The sequence below is a fragment of the Typopeltis vanoorti genome, chromosome 12 (assembly GCF_054136105.1).
Source record: "Typopeltis vanoorti isolate ZY-2024b chromosome 12, IOZ_Tvanoo_1.0, whole genome shotgun sequence".
NCBI lineage: Eukaryota > Metazoa > Arthropoda > Arachnida > Uropygi > Thelyphonidae > Typopeltis > Typopeltis vanoorti.
The window spans coordinates 35,079,668-35,100,502 of NC_143560.1; the positions used below are offsets into that span (position 1 = coordinate 35,079,668).

Here is a 20,835-nt window from a genome sequence, read left to right on the forward strand (position 1 = left end):
CAGGAGAAAGAGGGGTGATATGATTGAGGTGTACAAACTTCTGAAAGGGTCATACAGGACTTCACTTGATGGAATTTTTAATTTCTGGAGAGCAGGGAAAGTACAAGAGGGCATCCTTGGAAGTTGATAATGAATTCCACTAAGAAGGGGGTGTGGGCTAGATTTTTCTCTTATAGGATGGTGCATGATTGGAATGGATTGCCATTGGATGTGGTATGTACAAGCAGTGTGAATGAATTCAAGAATAAGTATGATAGCTGGTTTATGTAGTATGTGGCCTCCCTCGAGGTCTCTCTTAATAATATTAGCTAAACATAAACAATGTAATGTATTTATTATAATTACGGCTATTTTGCCTGCTTCATATGGCACACAGGTCGTTAGGGAGTACGTGCAAATACATAATATGTAATGTATTTATTTGCATAACTTGAAACAATTTCCAGGCTGACAGTTTTGAGCACATGAGTGCTCAAAACTGTACAGAAGATACCTGTTTACATCCTACCACTCAGAGGAAGCATTATTTACAAGAAATTGCTAATTAATAAATGTTAATGTATAAAATTTTAAACAATGAGTGCAACAATTTCTGTAGGTTGCTTGTACAGCCCACTTTCTTTTACTTCTTTGTGGTATAGTCATTATATAGATATGAATGTTGCTGTATGGTTGTAAAATGTCAACCCTTTAGAGCAGATATCTGGAAAAATGCCAATATCGTCTTTGAACTCCTTAAGATTCACTGTTAATTCAGTCACCCTAACATTAGTGCTGTGAAGCTAGCTGTATTGAGGCAGTGATCATCAACCACGGATTTCAATGGATTGAGAAAAGAGTCCTTTGAGGATAAAACTGAAGATATATGTGAAGAAATGTAGCATTGATATAAGCAACTGAGAAGGCTCTGGGCTCTAGATAGTTGAAGAACTGAAGGTGATGATTAAGGATCTTAATATTTGCAGCTTCCTTTCTTAGTCTATGGCATGCTTTCTCAAAAATAAACACTATGCACTTTAATGAAAAATTGTGCCAATTATGAAACATTTACAAAGGCACTTCGTCATATTTTGTAATGGGTGAGTTTGCTATAATAGTTGTTTGCTGAGACTGTATTGGCTTCATATCAGAAAAAGCAAATAATTGTGAATTCATTTTCAGTAGACTTCATCTTTTTTCTATTCTACATTGTCACAGCAATTATTATAATATACAGGTAGAAGAGAAATAAACTTTGAGCATGTTTCAGTTGAATGGTTAACTGAATCTCAAATCTGGATATATAATTGGAAAGTGACAATATAAACAGGAAATTATTTGTATCAAAATTACTTGACTTATGAGGCCACCTGATCAACCTCAAGAATATTTCACCAATAAAAAGATGCAAACCTGTCTTATATAAAGTAAATTGCCTCTCAGTCTGCTTGGTTGTTGATAACTGGAATAAAATAATTTGTATTTAAAGAAGCTCAAGATAGTGTTGTGCAGTGATATTTCTTTCAAAGACAGTTGCAAATTAATCTTAGACCAGATTCTGTCCCAAACTGTTATTTCTTAGTGATATTTAAATAATTGCCAAGTTGTGAGTTGACCATAGTAAGCACAATCTTGGCCTTTAAATGTTTTCTTTATTCCTTTTCATAAAATATTCTGTAGGATATTTTATACTGTGGGCAGACCCAAAAGGGGAACTTTTTCAGGCCATTAGGACAATGAAATTCATCTCCTATCTAAAATTCATGCAGTCTGTGATTTTTCTCATTTACTGATTTTACATCCAACATCACAAATTTGGATTTTTGCTCAGTTAATGTGCACCCTGACAGGCATAATAATTATTTTAAATTAGACTATCCAAATGGTATAGAGGAAGTCTGTGTGGTTTTTTTTTTTTTGGGTTCATGTGTTTACTAAAAGATGCTTATTATTATACTTAAATTCATTATAAATTTATATTGAAATATTGGTTATTTAGGCAGAAGTATCAAATAAACGGCATAGACCTATTGGAATTGGTGTCCAGGGACTTGCAGATACTTTCATTCTCTTACGATACCCTTTTGATAGTCCAGAAGCACAGAAGTTGAATATACAAATTTTTGAAACTCTGTATTATGCTGCTTTGGAAGCCAGTTGTGAACTAGCTGAGAAACTGGGTACATATGAGACTTATGAAGGATGTCCAGTATCTAAAGGGGTAAGTGTTGTTTAACCCTTTGACATATAAATTATTTTTAAAGTTGGAACAGATCAAGCTACTATTTATTTAATTCATGTGATTTATTTCGTTAATTGTTACCTTATTATAAAGAATATTAATACTTTTGCAAGGTATGATACTTTTCGAAGCACTTAGGTAAATGTAACGGTATCAAACATTTTTTACATTGCCATGTAGTCTCACTTCTTACATTATGCTTGGCATATACATGGCATCTCTTTGCTGGATGTTGCTTTTTATCAGTAAAGGGTATATGTTCAGGGAAATGTGCCCAATTTTTTTGCCTGCAGTCTTTTTGCGATGGAAGTCCGTGGGTACTATAATTAGGTAAAGATATATTTGACAACATATCTTCTGCTACGTTCAAACGGAAATTGGCTATTGTTAGTTTTGATGTATTGGGTAGTTTGGAATATAAAACAAGCATTGTAAATAGCGATATCCATCAAATAGAAAAAAATTTTCTTGTAACCTTTGACGCATTTTCACATAATTGGAAAACGAGCAAGTAGTTGGTCTTGCCTATCGACACCGCCCATTCCGCAATTGTATTCAAGAACACATTTAGGTTTTATTACTTTTTCTTCATCGCCCCTCTTACTTTTCCTGTATCTACCATTTCTTCTTTCGAATGCTTTGTGCTTTCATGTAAACATCCTTCTTATCGTGCCAACGTAATCACAAAATTCCTCGGCACGATAAAGTTTTTGATTCGCCTTTTTTTTATTTTATATGTTATCAATTTCTTAGGCATATTCTTGCAATTTTTTCTAACTGTCCCCACAACATTTGTACTATTTTTTCTCAAGAAATAAAATAATTCTGGTGACGAATAACGTATATCCTTTTCCTAAAATAGGTTCGGCCAACTCCATGATGATGTTTTGAGATGCAGGTTATCGCTTCCCGGAATTTTATCCTTTCCTGTATAAATTTTGAACTATGAACAATATCCAGAGTCTGATTCACATAGCTTGTAAAATTTTATCCCAAATTGTGCTCGTTTGCTAGCAATGAACTGTACATAATTTAGTCGACCTCTATATTTCATAAGAGATTCGTCAATTACTACATTTTTATCTGGTGTATATAATTGCTGAAACTTATTATTCAGGGGTAGTCAACTATATTTCGCGCTTTACATATTTTGTCGTCTTTCTTTATTCTTTCATTATCCACGAAATGGAGAAAATGAGATATAGCCAAGAAGTGTTTACGAGGCATAATTTTTGAATATATGGGTGTCTCGACCACAGCCCTCTTTGACCAATACATGTCTATATTAGATTTTTTTTACCTGTGACATAATTATACATAATGCAAAATATGCCTGCAATTCGTCACTTATTATTGGATACCATTCTTCAATCTTTTTAGTAATTTCCTCGTTTATTGCTTGAGCCACATATCACAAAGTATTTGTTTCAACGGATTTGCACCAAATCTTAGTAAAGCAATTGCACTGATGTCGGGAATTTCCTTAAATGGTTTTATAATAGGAATATTTTCCTTTTCTTGCCAATTCCATTCATTTTCTGTTACATCGGAATCATCGCTACTAGACGATATCGGTCTCAAACGTTTACGAACATTGCCTTGAACCGAACTTCCACCTCTACTGTCGCTATTGTCACTCGACAAGTCAAAAATGCCAACGCTTTGATGATATAAATTTGTCTCGCTGTTTTTATCCAAACTGCCCGCTTTCAATATCACTTTTGGCTAACATTGCAGACATATTAGGGACGATAATAAATTGCAATGAATAGAGTTTATATGCATATATATTCACTGCCTAACACCCTAAGTTCGTTTGAAATTGATGCGAACTTCGTAACATCTGCGATACGTCAAAATCAATTTTGGCGCAATAAACAAAATACATGTTGCAGACGTCTTTGTATGTTAACTCTAAATTCGTTTGAAATTGACGCGAACTTCCTAATGTCTGCTATACGTCAAAATCAATTTTGGTGCAATAAACAAAAGACTTGTCACATACGTCTTTGTATGTTAACGGGTTAATATTTATGGTTAAAGATTATAGCATGCTACATATGGTTTTCATATTTATATTTGTTCTCCATCCTGACACTATAATATTATTATACTATCAGGATGGAGAGCACTTACTCTAGTGTTGGGGAAATTTTGCACTTATAAAGCATTAGGAGTTGAGCAGAAGAGAAGTGATGAATTAAAATAAAATAAAATAAAAATACCAAGCTTTTTACTGAAGAAGCTATAGACGTGTTTGTTAGGTTAAGCTACGTGTCAACCCAAAAAGAGAAAACTGAACTTAGTTGGTTAACAGAATGTTATTTAAAGGGGGGGGGGTGAGACCAAGATTATGTTTTGGTATAATTAAAATTTGCTAAACTATTCTTCCACTTAAGAGTTGCTAGACAATCAGCATTTAAAAAATATTGGTAATAGATCTTGCCACCTGAATACCACAAGGTTTGTGAATGATGGAAAAATGTAGTGGACTGTCATTTCCATGGCTTTTGATTGATTCAATTAAATGAAATATCAAGAGCTTCCACACAAGATTTTTCTAATCTTTCCATGGGCACTGCCCAAAGGGTAAAGTTCACAAGATCTGCTGTTGAACAAGAATGGAAGAATCCATATTAATAAACACAAATTAACCAATGGATTTCTAGGTAGTGAGGAAGCTGGTTGTTGACCTCCATCACTTTTAAGAGTATTGAGGTGAAGGCAGTGGGAATGATAGTTCATTGGCTGAGTTTTATCTCCCTTTTGAGGAAAAGGCTTGCTTCTGTGATTTTGAGTAGGTGATATGTGAATAGGACATTACAGATGGATGTTAATTTTGGAGCACAAACTTTTAGTACACTGGAGAGATACCATCTGAGCCTGAGGATTTGTCATTCTGATGAAATATCAAAGAAGACATAATGAGTGTATGTTGTGTGGAATAGTAGGGAGAAATTTGCCTTGGTCTAAACAAGAGTTAAAGGGAATGAATGCCAAGAGGTCTGCCTTATCTTTAGGTGGTGTTACCATTGTTCCTTTGGGATGATTGCGGGGGGGTAGAAAATAATAGGACTGAAGTTTTGCCTAAAAGCCTTGACAAAGGACCAGAATGCTAACTGCCATTTAAGCAGGAGGCAATATGCATTTGGCCCTTATAAAGTCTACTTTAGGTTTGTTGATGTTTTTTTTTTTTTTTTACAATAATGCTATGTGCTGTAGTGGGCTGAGTAAGGAATGGAGTTTTTAATTAGAGCTATTAAATGTGTGTTGCATTTTTATTTTGAGCTGCTTTGCCATATTTGTTGGAACACCGATGCTTAGATAAGTTAGGTATTTTGAGTGGAATTGGGGAATACAGGCACCCAAAGATAGCAAGAATCACTTCAGTTATTAGCTTAAAGCACTTGAAATTTCCTTTGGCACCATTTTGTAGTGTTATTGGATATAATGCTGAGAGAAACATAAGTAAGGTTATGGTCAGTTACCAAGCAGAGAAATTAAATCAACCGCATTTGGAGGGAGAAGGTAAAGGAAAGGTTAAATGATAATGAGAGAATCATGAGGATTATTTAGAATCTAGAATTTAAGAATATATTGCAATAAAGTAGCTTCCTTTGGAAGCTACTTTACTGCTATATCCTCAAATGGGGGATATGGATGGCTCCCCAGTTAAATAATTACAATGTAGAGAGCAATTCCAGTAAAGCCACCACCCACACTGCATGTAAGAAGAAACTGGCACCCCGCCCTAGAGATGAAATATGGCGGTGGCCATTTCACACCTCCAGTAAGTAGGACATGGTGTTTCAGCAAGCAGTGAAACTTATCTATCACCTAGAGAGCTATTTGACATTTCTTTCAAATAGGGAAGATATAATATACTTTAAGGTGGTAGTATAGTTCGCCCAACGTTTGTAGGTCTCTGCTTGGCGTCTTGCCAAGAATAGTCGGTTCATGCTGAAGGGGAGAAAGAAATGAAGGACGCACGAATTGGTCGCCAACACGCGAAATCACGTGCTTTATAGGTAAAATTTTCCAGCTGTTATACAAGCAACATGGTTAACTACAATAATCATAAAACAGAAGTTAATTTTCCGACCTGTAATAATAAACAACTCATCCCACAATACGGACTGATTACCCTATTATCGGAATGGAGTCTCCTTTTTCTCACATGCACAGAAGTGTCGAAGGATCTCTAATCGGTGGGCGAACTATACCTGATTCATAGCTAAAAACTGAATGCTGAAATTCTCCTCAATGTCGATCGCTTCCTGTTTCAAATCCTGTGTATACTCTTTTAAGATATTGGGTGAGAATTCCTTATCAGTCAGAATCCCTCATTGCTCTTTCCAGTCTGTGAAGAAATCTCCTACCAGTTCTCATTTTGATCCTTAAATGACTTCAACATTCATCTAACCATTTTCAAAATCATGTGAATTAAAAAGTTGTTTAAAATTCTCTATCTTTTATTGACTTTCTTGTTCCTTCTCATTTTTAATTCTCATATATGACTTTTGGGAACCTTAAATGCAGCTTCTGATTTGGATTTTTTTGAGAAATATTTTAGTAGAATGTTCTCTTAAACAAAGCATATAAATTTTGTTTTGTTTTTTATAATTTTAAGATCCTGCAGTATGATATGTGGAATGTTGTTCCTACTGATATGTGGGATTGGTCATTATTGAAAGAAAAAATTGCAAAGTAAGTGATTATTTTATAATTAACTTAACGTCTTATTTAGTTTTTCTGGCTTAATTTTTCTTGATCTTATCGAAAGGAAACTTCAGAATTGTTTAAACAATACTACTTTTGTAAAGATATCCAGTTCAAATATATTTCCATTTATTTTATTTTATTATTTGATCAGGTAATGCATGTCTTACGTGATGAAACCGATTACATAAATATGAAAATAAACTCAGAAAGGGCTCGAACTTTGTTCAAGGGAGGGGAGTTTCATTTATAGCCAACAATATGCACGGTTCCATGTATAAAGAAAGCGAAAGCATGTTGCTATACCTTTAAACTGTTTGTAGACTGGTTGACCCATCTAAAACATCTTAGTTTATGATAGTATTTATAGAACTCAGTCTAGGAGGAGTGGTTACAAATAGGAGTTTGTGTGACATTATCAGGTACATTTGGGGTCAAATACATCAGAGTTTAGAAATTGTTCTCTAATTGAAAGTTCTGTATAGATGTGTTAAAACAAGTAGAGCGTTTTATGTAAGAACAATATCATGCATTTTTTTTTAAGTCTAGGTGGTAGGTGTTTGGCTGCTTTATAGGTACTATTAGAGAATACGGAGACAAATGTAAGAAAGCTAAACACTGTAAAATTAGCTAAACAAAAGTCATGGGAGGACTTTGGTAAGAACATAGAAAATAAATATCAAGAAAGTGGTAATATATTCTGGAGGTTGTTGAAAAAGTTCAGAAATGGGGGGAAGAGTGCTGTAAATGGAATTAGAGATGATAAAGGTGACATGAAAACAGGAGAAAAATATATCCTTGAAGTATGGAGTAATTACTTCGAAAAATTGCTAAATGAAACAAGTAGTGATAGCACAGTGGTAGAAAACACTGACCAGGCATGCAGTCAGGAATATATATCCATACTTGAAGCCATCAAAAGCCTGAAATGTGGAAAGGCAACAGGAGTAGATGGTATTCGACCAGAAATGCTCAAGTATGGAGTTATAAATGTCTTGCAGTGGTGTTGCACGGCATAGTTCAGAAGGCCTGAACAGAGAGATGAATTCCAGATGATTGGAGTAGAGCTCTCATAGCACCCATATATAAAAAGAAATAAAACTGAATGTGAGAATTATAGATGTATTTCTCTACTGAGTGTTCCTGGTAAGATATATATGCCAGATACTTGAGAAAGGTTGAGAAGGGTTATGAAAAAGAAGCTTGGTGAAGAACAAGCTGGATTCAGGCGAAATAGAGACTGTCAGGATCAAATTTTCACTTTACGACAGATAGTTGAGAAATCATGGGAATATAGCAAAGATCTGTATTCAAGTTTTGTAGATCTGGAAAAGGCATATGACAAGGTGCCAAGAGAAGTTATTTGGAACTCTACAGTTATATGGTGTCAATGAGGCATTATATCAAGCAATAGTTAGTCTTTATTTGAGTTGTAAGTCAGCAGTTAGAATTGAAGGAAGTACAGGAAGATGGTTTAATGTTAAATCTGGTGTGAGACAAGGATGTACATTATCCCCTCTGTTATTCATTATCTATATGGATCACATTATGAAGGAATGCGGTATTAAACATGATATCAAAATTGGAGATGTTAATGTCAGCTCTTTGCTTTATGCAGATGATGTTATACTTCTAAATAAATCTGCTACAAGTCTGCAAGATTCTCTGACTAAATTGAATAGCTGTTGTAATAGATATGGTATGAAGGTCAGCAATAAAAAGACAAAGACAATGAAAATAGGCAGAATCATTGAAAATGTCAACTGTGTTCTGAATGGAAACCTGTGGAACAAGTAAAACATTTCAGCTACTTAGGCACGATTTTTAGTGAAGATGGTAAATTAAATATAGAAATAGACAACAGAATCAGCAAAGCTGCTATGGTGGGAAGTCAATTGAATAAATTCATATGGAATAAGAGAGAAATTAGTCGGAACACTAAATTAGCTGTATACAAGACAGTGTTCAAACCAGTTTTAACTTATAGATCTGAGAGCTGGGTCAGAAGTAAAACACTTGACCAAAGACTAGAGACTGCAGATATGAGAGTCCTGAGAAAGATTAGGGGTATGAACAGATTCCATCAGTAGCAATATCATATTAAAAGCGAGGGTATTAGGAAAGAACTTGACATTGAATGGGTGTTATAGCATTTAAAATGATGAAATTTTTCGTTATATGGAAGGCGGGGAGAGAATACGGGGGGGCATCCATGGAAATGAAGGTTGTTCTCAGTAAAGAAACAGTTAAGAGCTAAGTTTTTCTCTCAGAGAGTAGTGAGTGGAATAATTGCCCTTAGGGATAGAGTGCATCTAGTGTTAATGAATTTAAGGGAAGGTATGATAGCTGGGTTGGGTAATTTACAGCCTCCCTTGATGAGTCCTCGACTCCCTGGAGGTCTCAGATAATAATATTAATTGTCAGCATCCAGGAATGCGTTACCTAATCTCAGGTGGTATGGTCACTTAAACAGAATGGGAGAGGAAAGATTAGCAAAACAAGTGTTCTCTGCCAATTTGGCAGGAAAAAGACCCAGAGGAAGACCAAGATATAGGTGGATTGATATGGTACAATATGGCCTTAGAACAGTGCTTCCCAAACTTATGGATGTAAAGACCCCCTTTGGAAAAATTAAAATATTTCATGGTCCCCATTGAAAAAAAATCATAATACAGACATATATTATTATAATATTTATTGTATTTATATTCAAACAAAACATACACATTTGATGTGGCACACTTAGTCTTAAAACATTTTAAATTTGTTTTCATTATTGCACGTTCCCCCCCCCCCCTCAACAAAACTAACAGCCGCTGCGGCCTACAGTTTGGGAAGCGCTTCCTTAGAAGATAGAAATATAAGATCTGATAATGTTGGAGTCTTGACAGGTAACAGACTAATTTGGAGTTAAATTGTAGATAGGAAGTTAGTAATGATATAATTTTTCATGTAATACTATTATATCCTGTACCATCCCTTGAGGATATATATCAGGAATTTGATAATGATGATGATAGGTATTATTAATATTTTTATTTTGTGGAGCCCACTAGTCTGTTTGTGTATGAATGTATTAATTGAAGACTCTGTTCTATAATCTCAGTTGGCCAGTTTATAACTTAAATTTTTTTATGGAACCTGTTGAGTTTCTGTTAAGTCTTTATTTTTATTATTGTAGCCAAATGTGTTTCAAAATGAAACTATTTCTTTTTTTATGAAATGTTTCAACCCAGTTGAAAAATTTCATAAAACTGTTTTTCCTCCTTGAATGAATTGTTTTTGTAAGGACATTCATTTTAAAGTACTGCAGCATTGTTGTTTGGACTTTGTTTCAGTCATCATTAAACTTCATGATTAAATTTTGCTTTATTTATACTGACTATATAATTTTTAGCTGATGGGCAACCAGTGAAAAACAATTTCAATCTTTGAATAGCTTGAAAGCTAATGTAAAGGTTTGTGGGGAAAAAAAATACCTAGGAACGATATTATGATACTTGATTTAATTATAATATAGAGAGAGAGCAATTAGTAGCTCACGCTATCAAGGTATTTAAGACATTCAAATGGAATACCACATTAAATTTCCTTCAACTCATATACTAAAGAAAATTCCACAAGTGCCATAATTACACCTATGTGTTAAATATGCTTTCTATGTTTTAGGAAAATGTTTTGAGAAAAAAAAATAATAAATAAGAAAAACTAGCTAGCATGAAGTTAATTTGTCTAGCTACTGTTTAATTAATCATTCCTATTTTGTCTTTCAGATATGGACTTAGGAATAGCTTACTATTGGCTCCCATGCCAACTGCATCCACTGCTCAAATTCTTGGAAACAATGAGTCAATAGAGGCATATACTAGCAATATTTACACTAGGAGGGTGCTGTCAGGAGAGTTTCAGGTATTCATATGTATATATATTGTGTGAACATGGCCCTTAAAAGTTATCTATTAATAACCATTGATTTATTATTTCAAATAGGATTTAAATTCTTTTATAGCTACTGAAAAACAAATTTTCAGAGAGCTAGATAGTTGGGAGGAGCCATTGACAGTGCTTGTTAGAAAAGTGGAGAACCTGAGCTTCTGATTCATGGTCCATCACTTATTGTGGCATGCCCTATTATTAGGTATCCACCTGGATGCTGAACAAACAAGAATAATCTGGCAATTTGGAATGAGCCAACCAAATGGCATGCTATATTAGTTTAAACTACAAACAAATGTGATGTTACAATATGAAGTTTTCTATGTTCCTGTCTATTTTCATAGTTAGTCTTTTTTATTGCTGATTTTCATGCCAGATTGGTTACAGCTTTTATTCAATTTAGTTAGAGAATCCTGGAGACTTGCACTAGATGTGTTTAGGAATACAACATCATCTGCATAAATCGAAGAACTAAGTTGGACCTCTCCAATTCTAATACAGCCCTAATGCCACTTTCTTTCGTCATGTGCATCCTTGTATTATCCCAGCTTAAATATACGAGGGTGGTCTGAAAGGTTCTCAGCCTAACAGTTAGAAAATAAACAAATTTATTATTTCAAAATTATTTTTATTTTTCAACATAATCTTCCTTAAGACTAGTACATTTATTCCAGCAATGCTCCATCACTATTATCCTATCTCTGTAGTGGTTCTCAGTAAGATCTGCAAAATACCCCTCTACAGCTGCAATCACCTTGATTCGAAGAAAAACGTTGACCAGCAAGGAAGAGTTTTAGTTTTGGTAAGAGATAGAAGTCAGAGTGAGCCAAATCTGGAGAACAGGGTGAATGTTTCAACAATTCATAGTGCAGATCCCTTAATTTTCTCATTGCCAAAACACCTTTGTGGGCAGGTGCATTGTCCTGATGAAAGATGATTTTTTTTTCTTATGCAAACTGGGTCTTTTCTCACGAATTTTTTCGTCTAGTCTGGTTAAAAGATTGGAATAAGATTCCCCAGTTATTGTTTTACCATTTTCAAGATAATTAATAAACAAAATGCCTTTAGCATCCCAAAACACCGATGCCATGACTTTTCTGCTGATGGACCCAACTTTGTCTTCTTTGATGCTGAACAACCAGCTTCTGTCTACTGTTTTGATTCTGGTGTGTAATGGTGAATCCAAGTCTCATCCATAGTAATAAATCGATGCACAAAATCAGTTTTATTCTTGTAAAAACGCTCCTGTTCAGATATTTTCATGCAAGTGCATTTTTGATCTGCTGTGAGCAAGCATGGCACAAACCTTGCACAAAGCTATTTCATTTGAAAATCTTCATGCAAAATATATCTTACACGTTCTTTTGAAATGCCTATAGTGTCAGCAATTTCATGCACTTTGACTTGCCAGTCATCCAGTACCATATCGTGCACTTCATCAATGATTTTTGGTGTTACACTTTTTGGACGTCTGTCCTTCATGTGGATCATTTTCAAGGCTGATACGGCCACATTTAAACTCGGCAGCCATTTTTTAATTGTCGAAAATGAAGGAGAAGATTTCCCATAAACTTTTATGAACTTCGAATTAATTTCTTTTGGCATTAAACCTTCTTTTACAAAGAATTTTATAACCTCACGATACTGTATTTATCCATTTCAAGGGATACAGACAATACTTTTGCTTCAGACAGCTGTATAAAACAAACTACTTGACAGAATGACTTGCAATTTCACATGGATGCTTATGACAGATGTACCAACTTAGAAAAAAAAATCTTGCTGATAGTGTTGCCATCTACGGTCGAGACTTAGAACTTTTTAGACTCCCCTCATACATTATTTATCTCTGTATAATGTTCCATTCATCCCATATAATTGTAGCATTTTGAAATGCTTTTCTCTGGGCACCTTATCTTATGCATTTTCCAGATCTGCAAAACTTAAGTACAAATTCTTGTCATATTGCCATGATTTCTCAACTATTTCTCTTAAAGTGAAAATCTGATCTTAACGACCTCTATGTGGCTTGAACCCAGTTTGTTCTTTCTGAGTTTCTTTTCCACAATCCAATCTTTCTCAACCTCTTTTCCAGTATGCTTGCATAAATCTTACCTGGAACACATAGTAGAGAAATTCCTCTGTAATTCTTACATTCAAAGAGGAGTACATATCAATACTAGAGGTAAAAATTTGATTCCTTTTACAGTACTCTTTCTTCCATTTCTAAGCTTCTTCAATAGCCTTCAGAAGATTTTTGCCACCTTCTTGATATTTATTTTTTATATTCTTACCAAAGTCTTCCCATGACTTGCTTAGCTACTTTTACACGTAGCTTAGCAGCTTGCTCACATTTTTCTCTTTATTCTTTTAGGGCATCTGATGACTTATTTGCTAGGAACTTTTGGTATACGTTCTTCTTTCCCAGGCCTGTTTCTTTAACTTCTTGTGTTCATTGTGGTGTTCTTATTTTTCTATCCTTGCAGACACTTTATCACATACTTCCCTAGCTGACTCAGTCAATATCTTCTTCATAGTTTGCCAATGAAGAAGACATTGATTTTTTTTTCAATAATGTTTGCATAGTTGAGTCTACAATTTACTGTAAAACCTGCTCAATTTTAATGCTTTTTAAAACTTTCTTACATACTGTTCTTTTCAATGTGATATCTATTTTTATCTTGCTTGTTTGGAAGTGACCATTACTAAGTAATGGTCACTTCCAAATTAGAAACCCCTGTACATTCTTGTATCTTGAACCAGCCTTATGATATCACTATCAACAATGATATAGTCAATGAGACTTTTCTTATTCCTTGTGTCTTCTCTTCATGTGAACTTGTGCACATCTTTATATTATAGAAACATGGTGTTTTTAATGACTAGTCCATATCTTGAGCAGAAGTCCAGTAAATACTTACCATTATTATTAACTTTGCCCTTTTTTCCTTTTCCCAAAATGTTCCTATATGCCTGGTGAGATTCAGATCTCCAACAAGGACCAGTTTTTCCTCTTTTTTTTCCAGCTGCCTGTTCTAATGACTTATTATGGGGAGGTTTCATTCTGATGATCACATACTAAATCAGAAATCACTGTATAAACCATAAAGATATATTAACAGTTAGCATGCCTGAATGCTAAAATTTCTGTCTATTTTTGTTATTTTTTAACTAATTATCTTGACAAATTATAACATTCGTAAATTGTATTATAAAATTAGTGTGTAATAAAGTAACGTACTTTAAATAATGAAACATGAGTGATTGCTAATCTGTACTTATCATTAAAATAATTTGCTGGAAGCACATGGGACAAGAGTAATTCTTCAAAGCTGCTGCTTTATTAATTAGGCAATTGATCGAAAGAGGTGGTCTAAGTCTTCAACAAAAAAATTCTTTGAACTTAGGAATTATAACAATGTATCCTGATGGTTTGCCATGTGCATTACTTGTGGAAAGTTTAGGCTTAATTCTAGTGGATGGTGATACACATGACATTCAATTTAGTCTTCATAGAATGCTTTTCTTTTCTGTATAAATTTCTCTGTAGCAAACAATTGAACTTCATATCATTTTGACTACTTTGTTAAACCTTTCCCTGCTGGAATCCATTTCCTCAAATAACTGAATTGCCTTATTAACAGATTCCTCTGCCAATTTTTTCCCTGTGAACTTTTTTTGAGTGCTCATCTTGTATTTCTGCTTCTAGATTTATAAGGTCTTCATTGTCAAACTCAACTCTTCAGCAAGCTGCATTATCTTGTCACCAATCTCTTATAAGATTTTAGGCTTTATTTTGTTGAATCCAGTAAATTTAAGACCATGTATTTTTGGCAGCTTCTTCAAAATGGTATTCTGACACTTTGCTGTCACCTCATTACATATAGTATCTACATTCTTTGTACAGTGCATGATACAATCTTCCAAAAGTCTGGGGTTTTCTCACCCTCAGTAGTAACAATAATACCCTGGTCCAGGAGTGAGGTTATTCTGTGAATGTGTTAATGAATGGAATGGCTGTCCTAAGTATGAGTGGTTTGAATTCAAGGACAGACTACATAATTTTGTGCATAAAATTGATTTTGTTCTGAATTGTGTTTGGCATTCTTCTCATGTCTATGGAATTTATGCCTTGCAGATTAAGCATTGCTTTATTTGTTTATTGTTTGACACATTGTATGTATGCTACTTTGAAATTCACTACTACTTTGCTATTTTGCTTTATTTTTAAACAATCTGTATAAAAATTATCACAAGAAAGATTTATGTACAAATCCATTAGAATTTGCTCTTTTTTTTTTTTTTTTTTTGTAAATTGTTTTTTAGGTTGTGAATCATCATCTTCTGAAAGATTTGACAGAAAGAGGTTTATGGAATGAAGATATGAAAAATCGCCTTATTGCCGATAATGGATCTATTCAGGTATTTTCTAGCCGTACTTGCTTTGAAATTTTATACTTGTGTGCAAACTTTAACCAAAGTGTATCTGTGTTTATTAACCTGTTGAAATGATTTTATGATAAAGTTAATATAATCTAATTTGTTATATACAATCTCGACATTTCATATAATACAAAGAACAAAAATATTAAATGATTATACCAAGTGAATTTGAATGCTTACCCTTGGCTTCAAAACAGACTTGACATATTACTGAAGAAAAATAAGGCATAGCACCAAAATTGCTCAAATAAATTCTTTGAAAATTTTCTACTTTTTTGTTAATTAATGGAAAGTCAGGGGGAAAAAATGGAATCTGAATTACTCTCAGTCTCTTAGTATATGACATAAGTTATTTAAGTGACAGGAAATGAAGACTCAGTTACCATGTTTATATATTTATTATTATTATTATTATTATTCACATCACGTATACATATTATACTATTCAACTTGTATAATTATGACAATATTTCACAATATAATTCAGTGCACAGTACAGTGTTACAAAATAAAATTCAAGTATTACTATATATTCTGTTGGTACTAACACTTATTATGGCTATTATTTTATTATGGTTAATAAAAGTTTTCTCATATATGCAAGTAGAATATAATATATTTCGAATTGTTTCAAAGTTATGATAAGTAATTGGTTTAGAGTAATGTAAGTTAGTTAATGCAAATATGTGTAACCAAGGGCCGTAGCCATACTGGTTACTAGAAAAGTAATTAGCTTTAAACAGACACTGAGAGTCCGGTGACTGCATCTAAGAGGGCTCCCTAACCAGTTATAATAATGTACATGTTGATATTTTAATTCCTAATTGAATGAACCAATTTGTAAACCAATACCTTAATTGGTTATGATATATGAGTTATAATGATCTATTATACTATACGTTTAAAATAATTGTCAACATTCTTTAATCCCATAAGGTAGTTTCTCAATCTTTTTCTGAATACATATTCTGAGGTTATAGATTTAATTTCATTCGGAAGTTTATTGCTATTATTGAAAAATTTCTTTGTTAGCCTTAGGTACTTCCAGCGTGTTTCGACTGCAGCGCAATCCATGGTCTACATTATATACCAAGAAACTTTCAGTGTTTCTTTTTACATATAACAGACAATCATAGAGATATAGTTTCTGAAATGGTAGAATATTATGAACGATATACAGATCATTGGTTGAATGTGCAAAGTCGGTAGTAGTTATGGCTCTAATTATTCTGTTTTGTATTCTTATTAATGGAAGAAGATTGTTATAATAGTCTTATGCAAGTATTTCATAACACATTCTCTTATGGATCAAAAAAACTGATGAAGCGTTTGTCATTGCTTCTACAATAAACTTTGCAGTATTAACAACACTTGGGGAAAATTGACTAGCTCACAGTTTGATTGAGAAAGTAGAATTCTTTACTAAAGACTATATAAACAATAATCCAAAATAAAATTTTATAAATTGAGAGCTGTAAACATATATGTTACTTTGGATGCATGTTTTGTTCATCAAAATGAATGTAGTTCTTATTTTATAATTTTAACCCATGGCCTAGGCCAGTATAATAACAGTTGGCCAAATTAACGATGCTTTGGCTACTCTGTGAATTGTAATGTAACGTGTGCGTGTGTGTGTGTGTGAAAGAGAGAGAAATAACTCTGGTGTGAAGGTTGAAAAGAAAATCCATAGGAGAAATAGCTGACTGACAGTTATCAGTGAGTAATGTATGGAGGCAGTTTAAGAGGAGGATGGTGGCAATCAGGGTACCACAGGGTTTGTACTTGGACCATTATTGTTTAACCTGTATACTAATGATATTGGGATTACCCCTGTGTGTGTGTGTGTGTGTGTGTGTGTGTGTGTGTGTGTGTGTGTGTGTGTGTGTGTGTGTGTGTGTGGAACTCAATGCTGTGACCAAACCACAAAATCTTCCATAAACACTTATTTCCTTGCCATATTTTAGTGGAGTGTGGACAGTTAATGCAATCAAAGCACAATCATGTCTTATTTTATGCATGAAAGGCTGCATTTCACCTGCTCTCATCTTTTTGTAATACTTTGATCTTCATACAAGATATTTCCTCTTGGAGGTGACCTACATTTCTAGCATTTCCTGGCATAAACACATCTCATCCACAGACTGCCTCAAAAAAAAAAAAAAAACCAAGGATCCCTTTCTGCTTAAGACCATTATTTCTCACCTGTACTACTAACAATGTATAAATCCACTCACTCTACCATAGAATAATTTTTTCATCTATGGGGTGATGCACCAAAAACCTCTAAAAATGCATGAGTTATCCATAAGAGGATGATCTAGTTAATTGGCATCTCTCTCTCTCTCACACACACACACATACACAAATTCACACCAGTCACTTTCCCATAAATATACTGTTTCTGCTCTATGGCTCTTCTACAGTTGTTTTCATGGGCATTGTTCACTGAACTGGATTTGTAATTCTCACAGGTGAGCAAAGGTTTTTAATGAATTTCATGTGTTTTTTGCATAGTGTAGAGCAAACATTGAACTTTTTCAAGCCACTTCAGGCCTCCAGTAAGTAGAGGTCATAGTCTCACACCAGATGTTGAAATTCATTTCCACCTAATGACAATCACAAGCCCATGGCAGGATTCAAATCCATAGCCTGTTGTTTGAAAAGCAGATACACTAACCATTGGCCAGCTGCCGCCACCCTCCACTTTCTCTCAAGCCCATAAACACAAGCAACTACTGGTTAACATCTGCTCACTGTCGAACTCCAAACATACCAAGCCAACTTTTTTTTTTTTTTTTTTTTGTCCATCCCTTTTTATTTCATCTGTTTCAGTGATTTGGAACAATTTTTCCATATCTGCACTCCTTTTCAAAGATGCCTATCAATTGGCTTTCCTCTTGATCCCTTATCCACATGTTCATTGATATTCTATAGTTTTTGCAACTTCTAAAACCTGTGACCTGATAGTTGGAGAGCAAAAGCACTGTCTACTTAGCAGGCCCATAGCTCGAACAGTAAAATGATATCCTTTAGTTGGAAACCCGGATTTGAATCCTGTCTAGGATGTGAGGGGAGGGGAGGGGGTTCAAATGGTGAGTTAGCTGGTTTCATAGGAAAGCAGCTGGATTCTTCATCTCAAAAACCAGCCAGCCAGAAGAATGCACATGATTAACATGCATAATATACTTTTTTCATATCATTATGGTTGCTTTGACCATAATTCAAAATAAACCTACCTAACTCTCCACTTAGCCAACCAAGTTGGTAAGTCTGCTATAGTGGGAGTTGAAATATTCCAAGTATTGCACTTGCTGCTTTATGCATATAGTAATGTTGACAGTAATACAAATAGTATTACCGTCAACATTACTATATGCTTTAATATTAGTTATTTGGCCAGTTTTATATAATATAATGATAGTACATACTGTTCTGATGAATAAGAACTGTTTTTGTTTTCCCCTACAGAATATCGAAAGCATTCCAGATGATCTCAAAGTCTTGTATCGCACGGTGTGGGAAATTCCACAGCGGACCGTAATTAAGATGGCAGCTGATCGTGGAGCATTTATTGATCAGAGTCAGTCTTTAAATGTACATATTGCTGAGCCAAATTTTGGAAAATTAACTAGTATGCACTTCTTTGCATGGAAATTGGTAAGAAATGACATTAATAGATAAAAAAAAATGAGACAAAAAAGTACAGAAATTAGAAATAATGAAATGGAATAATCGCTTTCTAATTGTATTCTGTTATGTTAATCATAAATTTTACTTTCAATTGTTTTGAGTAATTATTTTTAACTTTTCTTTTTACTTGTTTGTTCATTGAACTGTATAATTGTATAAGTCTTCAATATTGTAATTTCTTGCATTTTATTTCTCAATCACATACATCCTTGCTTCCTCTGGGTCTGAAACAATGTTAGTTTAATTGGTATTGACACCCTTGATCTTAAACTTAATGGTGCACTTTTGTTGGAAAGATTAGGTTCAAATCCCCTCTAGGATACAAAAAACTCGATTAAAGATGAATTAGCAAATCTCAGACAGCTTGCATGGTTTTTCATCCTGCAAATTTTGGCCAACTAACCAGAAAACAAGTAATATCTTCATTTTTAATAAAATATAATGAAAAAAACAAGGATATCCATTACTTTTGGTACAAGCTTTACAAAGTTTATATTATGATACAAAAATAGTTTGTTAATAAATTAACAAAAGAGACTGAAATTAATCAAGGTGTTTGACAGGGATGTCAAACACCTTGTCTTATCTCCGACTTTATTCAATATATATAATGATCATATTATTAAAATATGGAAAAGTACAATTAAACAAGATATCCTGTTAACCAGAAGAACTGTTATCACTACAATGTTGTATGCAGATGATCAGATTATATTACAAGAAAATGAAGGTGACCTTCAAAAATCGATTTATGAATGAAACAAAATAAGTCAACAATACAATTTAAATATTTAACAAAAGTCACCGCATTTAAAGGTCGAGATCATGTTAGATCAAAAATAGTCGTACAAAATAAAATAATAGAACAGGTGACACAGTTTAATTATTTTGGCTGCATAATAGCATATCTAAAAGATAACAATATAGAGGAAAAAATAAATTTCGGAAAAATCCACGGAACAATTAAAAGAACACCGAATAAAAAAAAAATAGAAACTCAACTAAAATTTTATAAAGTAATGCCACTCTCACTTTATTAATGATTCTGTTTGTCTATTTCTATATTTAATTTACCATCTTCACTAAAAATCGTGCCTAAGTAGCTGAAATGTTTTACTTGTTCCACAGGTTCTCCACTCACAACACAGTTGACATTTTCAATGATTCTGCCTATTTTCATTGTCTTTGTCTTTTTAATGCTGACCTTCATACCATATCTATTACAACAGTTATTCAATTTAGTCAGAGAATCCTGCAGGCTTGTAGCGGATTTATTTAGAAGTATAACATCATCCGCATAAAGCAAAGAGCTGACATTAACATCTCCAATTTTGATATCGTGTTTAATACCACTTTCCTTCATAATGAGATCCATATAGATAATGAATAACAGAGGGGATAATGTACATCCTTGTCTCACACCAGACAGGTTGATGGTACAGGAAGATGGTTTAACATTAAACCATCTTCCTGTACTTTCTTCAATTCTAACTGCTGACTTACAACTCAAATGAAGTATTGCTTGATATAATGCCCCATTGACACCATATAACTGTAGCGTATTGAATAGCTTCTCTCTTGGCACCTTGTCATATGCCTTTTCCAAATCAACAAAACTTAAATACAGATCTTTGTTGTATTCCCATGCTTTCTCGACTATTTGTCGTAAAGTGAAGATCTGATCCTGACAGCCTCTATTTGGCCTGAATTCAGCTTGTTCTTCACCAAGCTTTTCTTCCAAAATTCTTCTCAACCGTTTCTCAAGTATACTTGCATAGATCTTGCCAGGAACGTTCAGTAGGGAAATACCTCTGTAATTCTCA

The 20,835-nt window shown here is 33.8% G+C and overlaps 1 protein-coding gene across 2 annotated transcripts in view; it reads left to right on the plus strand.

The window, feature by feature from the left end:
- RnrL (Ribonucleoside diphosphate reductase large subunit) overlaps positions 1-20,835 on the plus strand; it is a 126,573-nt gene that overhangs the window by 98,217 nt on the left and 7,521 nt on the right. For both annotated transcript variants that reach the window (XM_090401441.1, XM_090401440.1), the window contains exons 13-17: positions 1,979-2,200; positions 6,852-6,928; positions 10,714-10,849; positions 15,203-15,298; positions 18,791-18,979. In XM_090401441.1, coding sequence (XP_090257567.1) covers positions 1,979-2,200; positions 6,852-6,928; positions 10,714-10,849; positions 15,203-15,298; positions 18,791-18,979 — 720 coding nt within the window. The remainder of the gene's footprint in view (positions 1-1,978; positions 2,201-6,851; positions 6,929-10,713; positions 10,850-15,202; positions 15,299-18,790; positions 18,980-20,835) is intronic.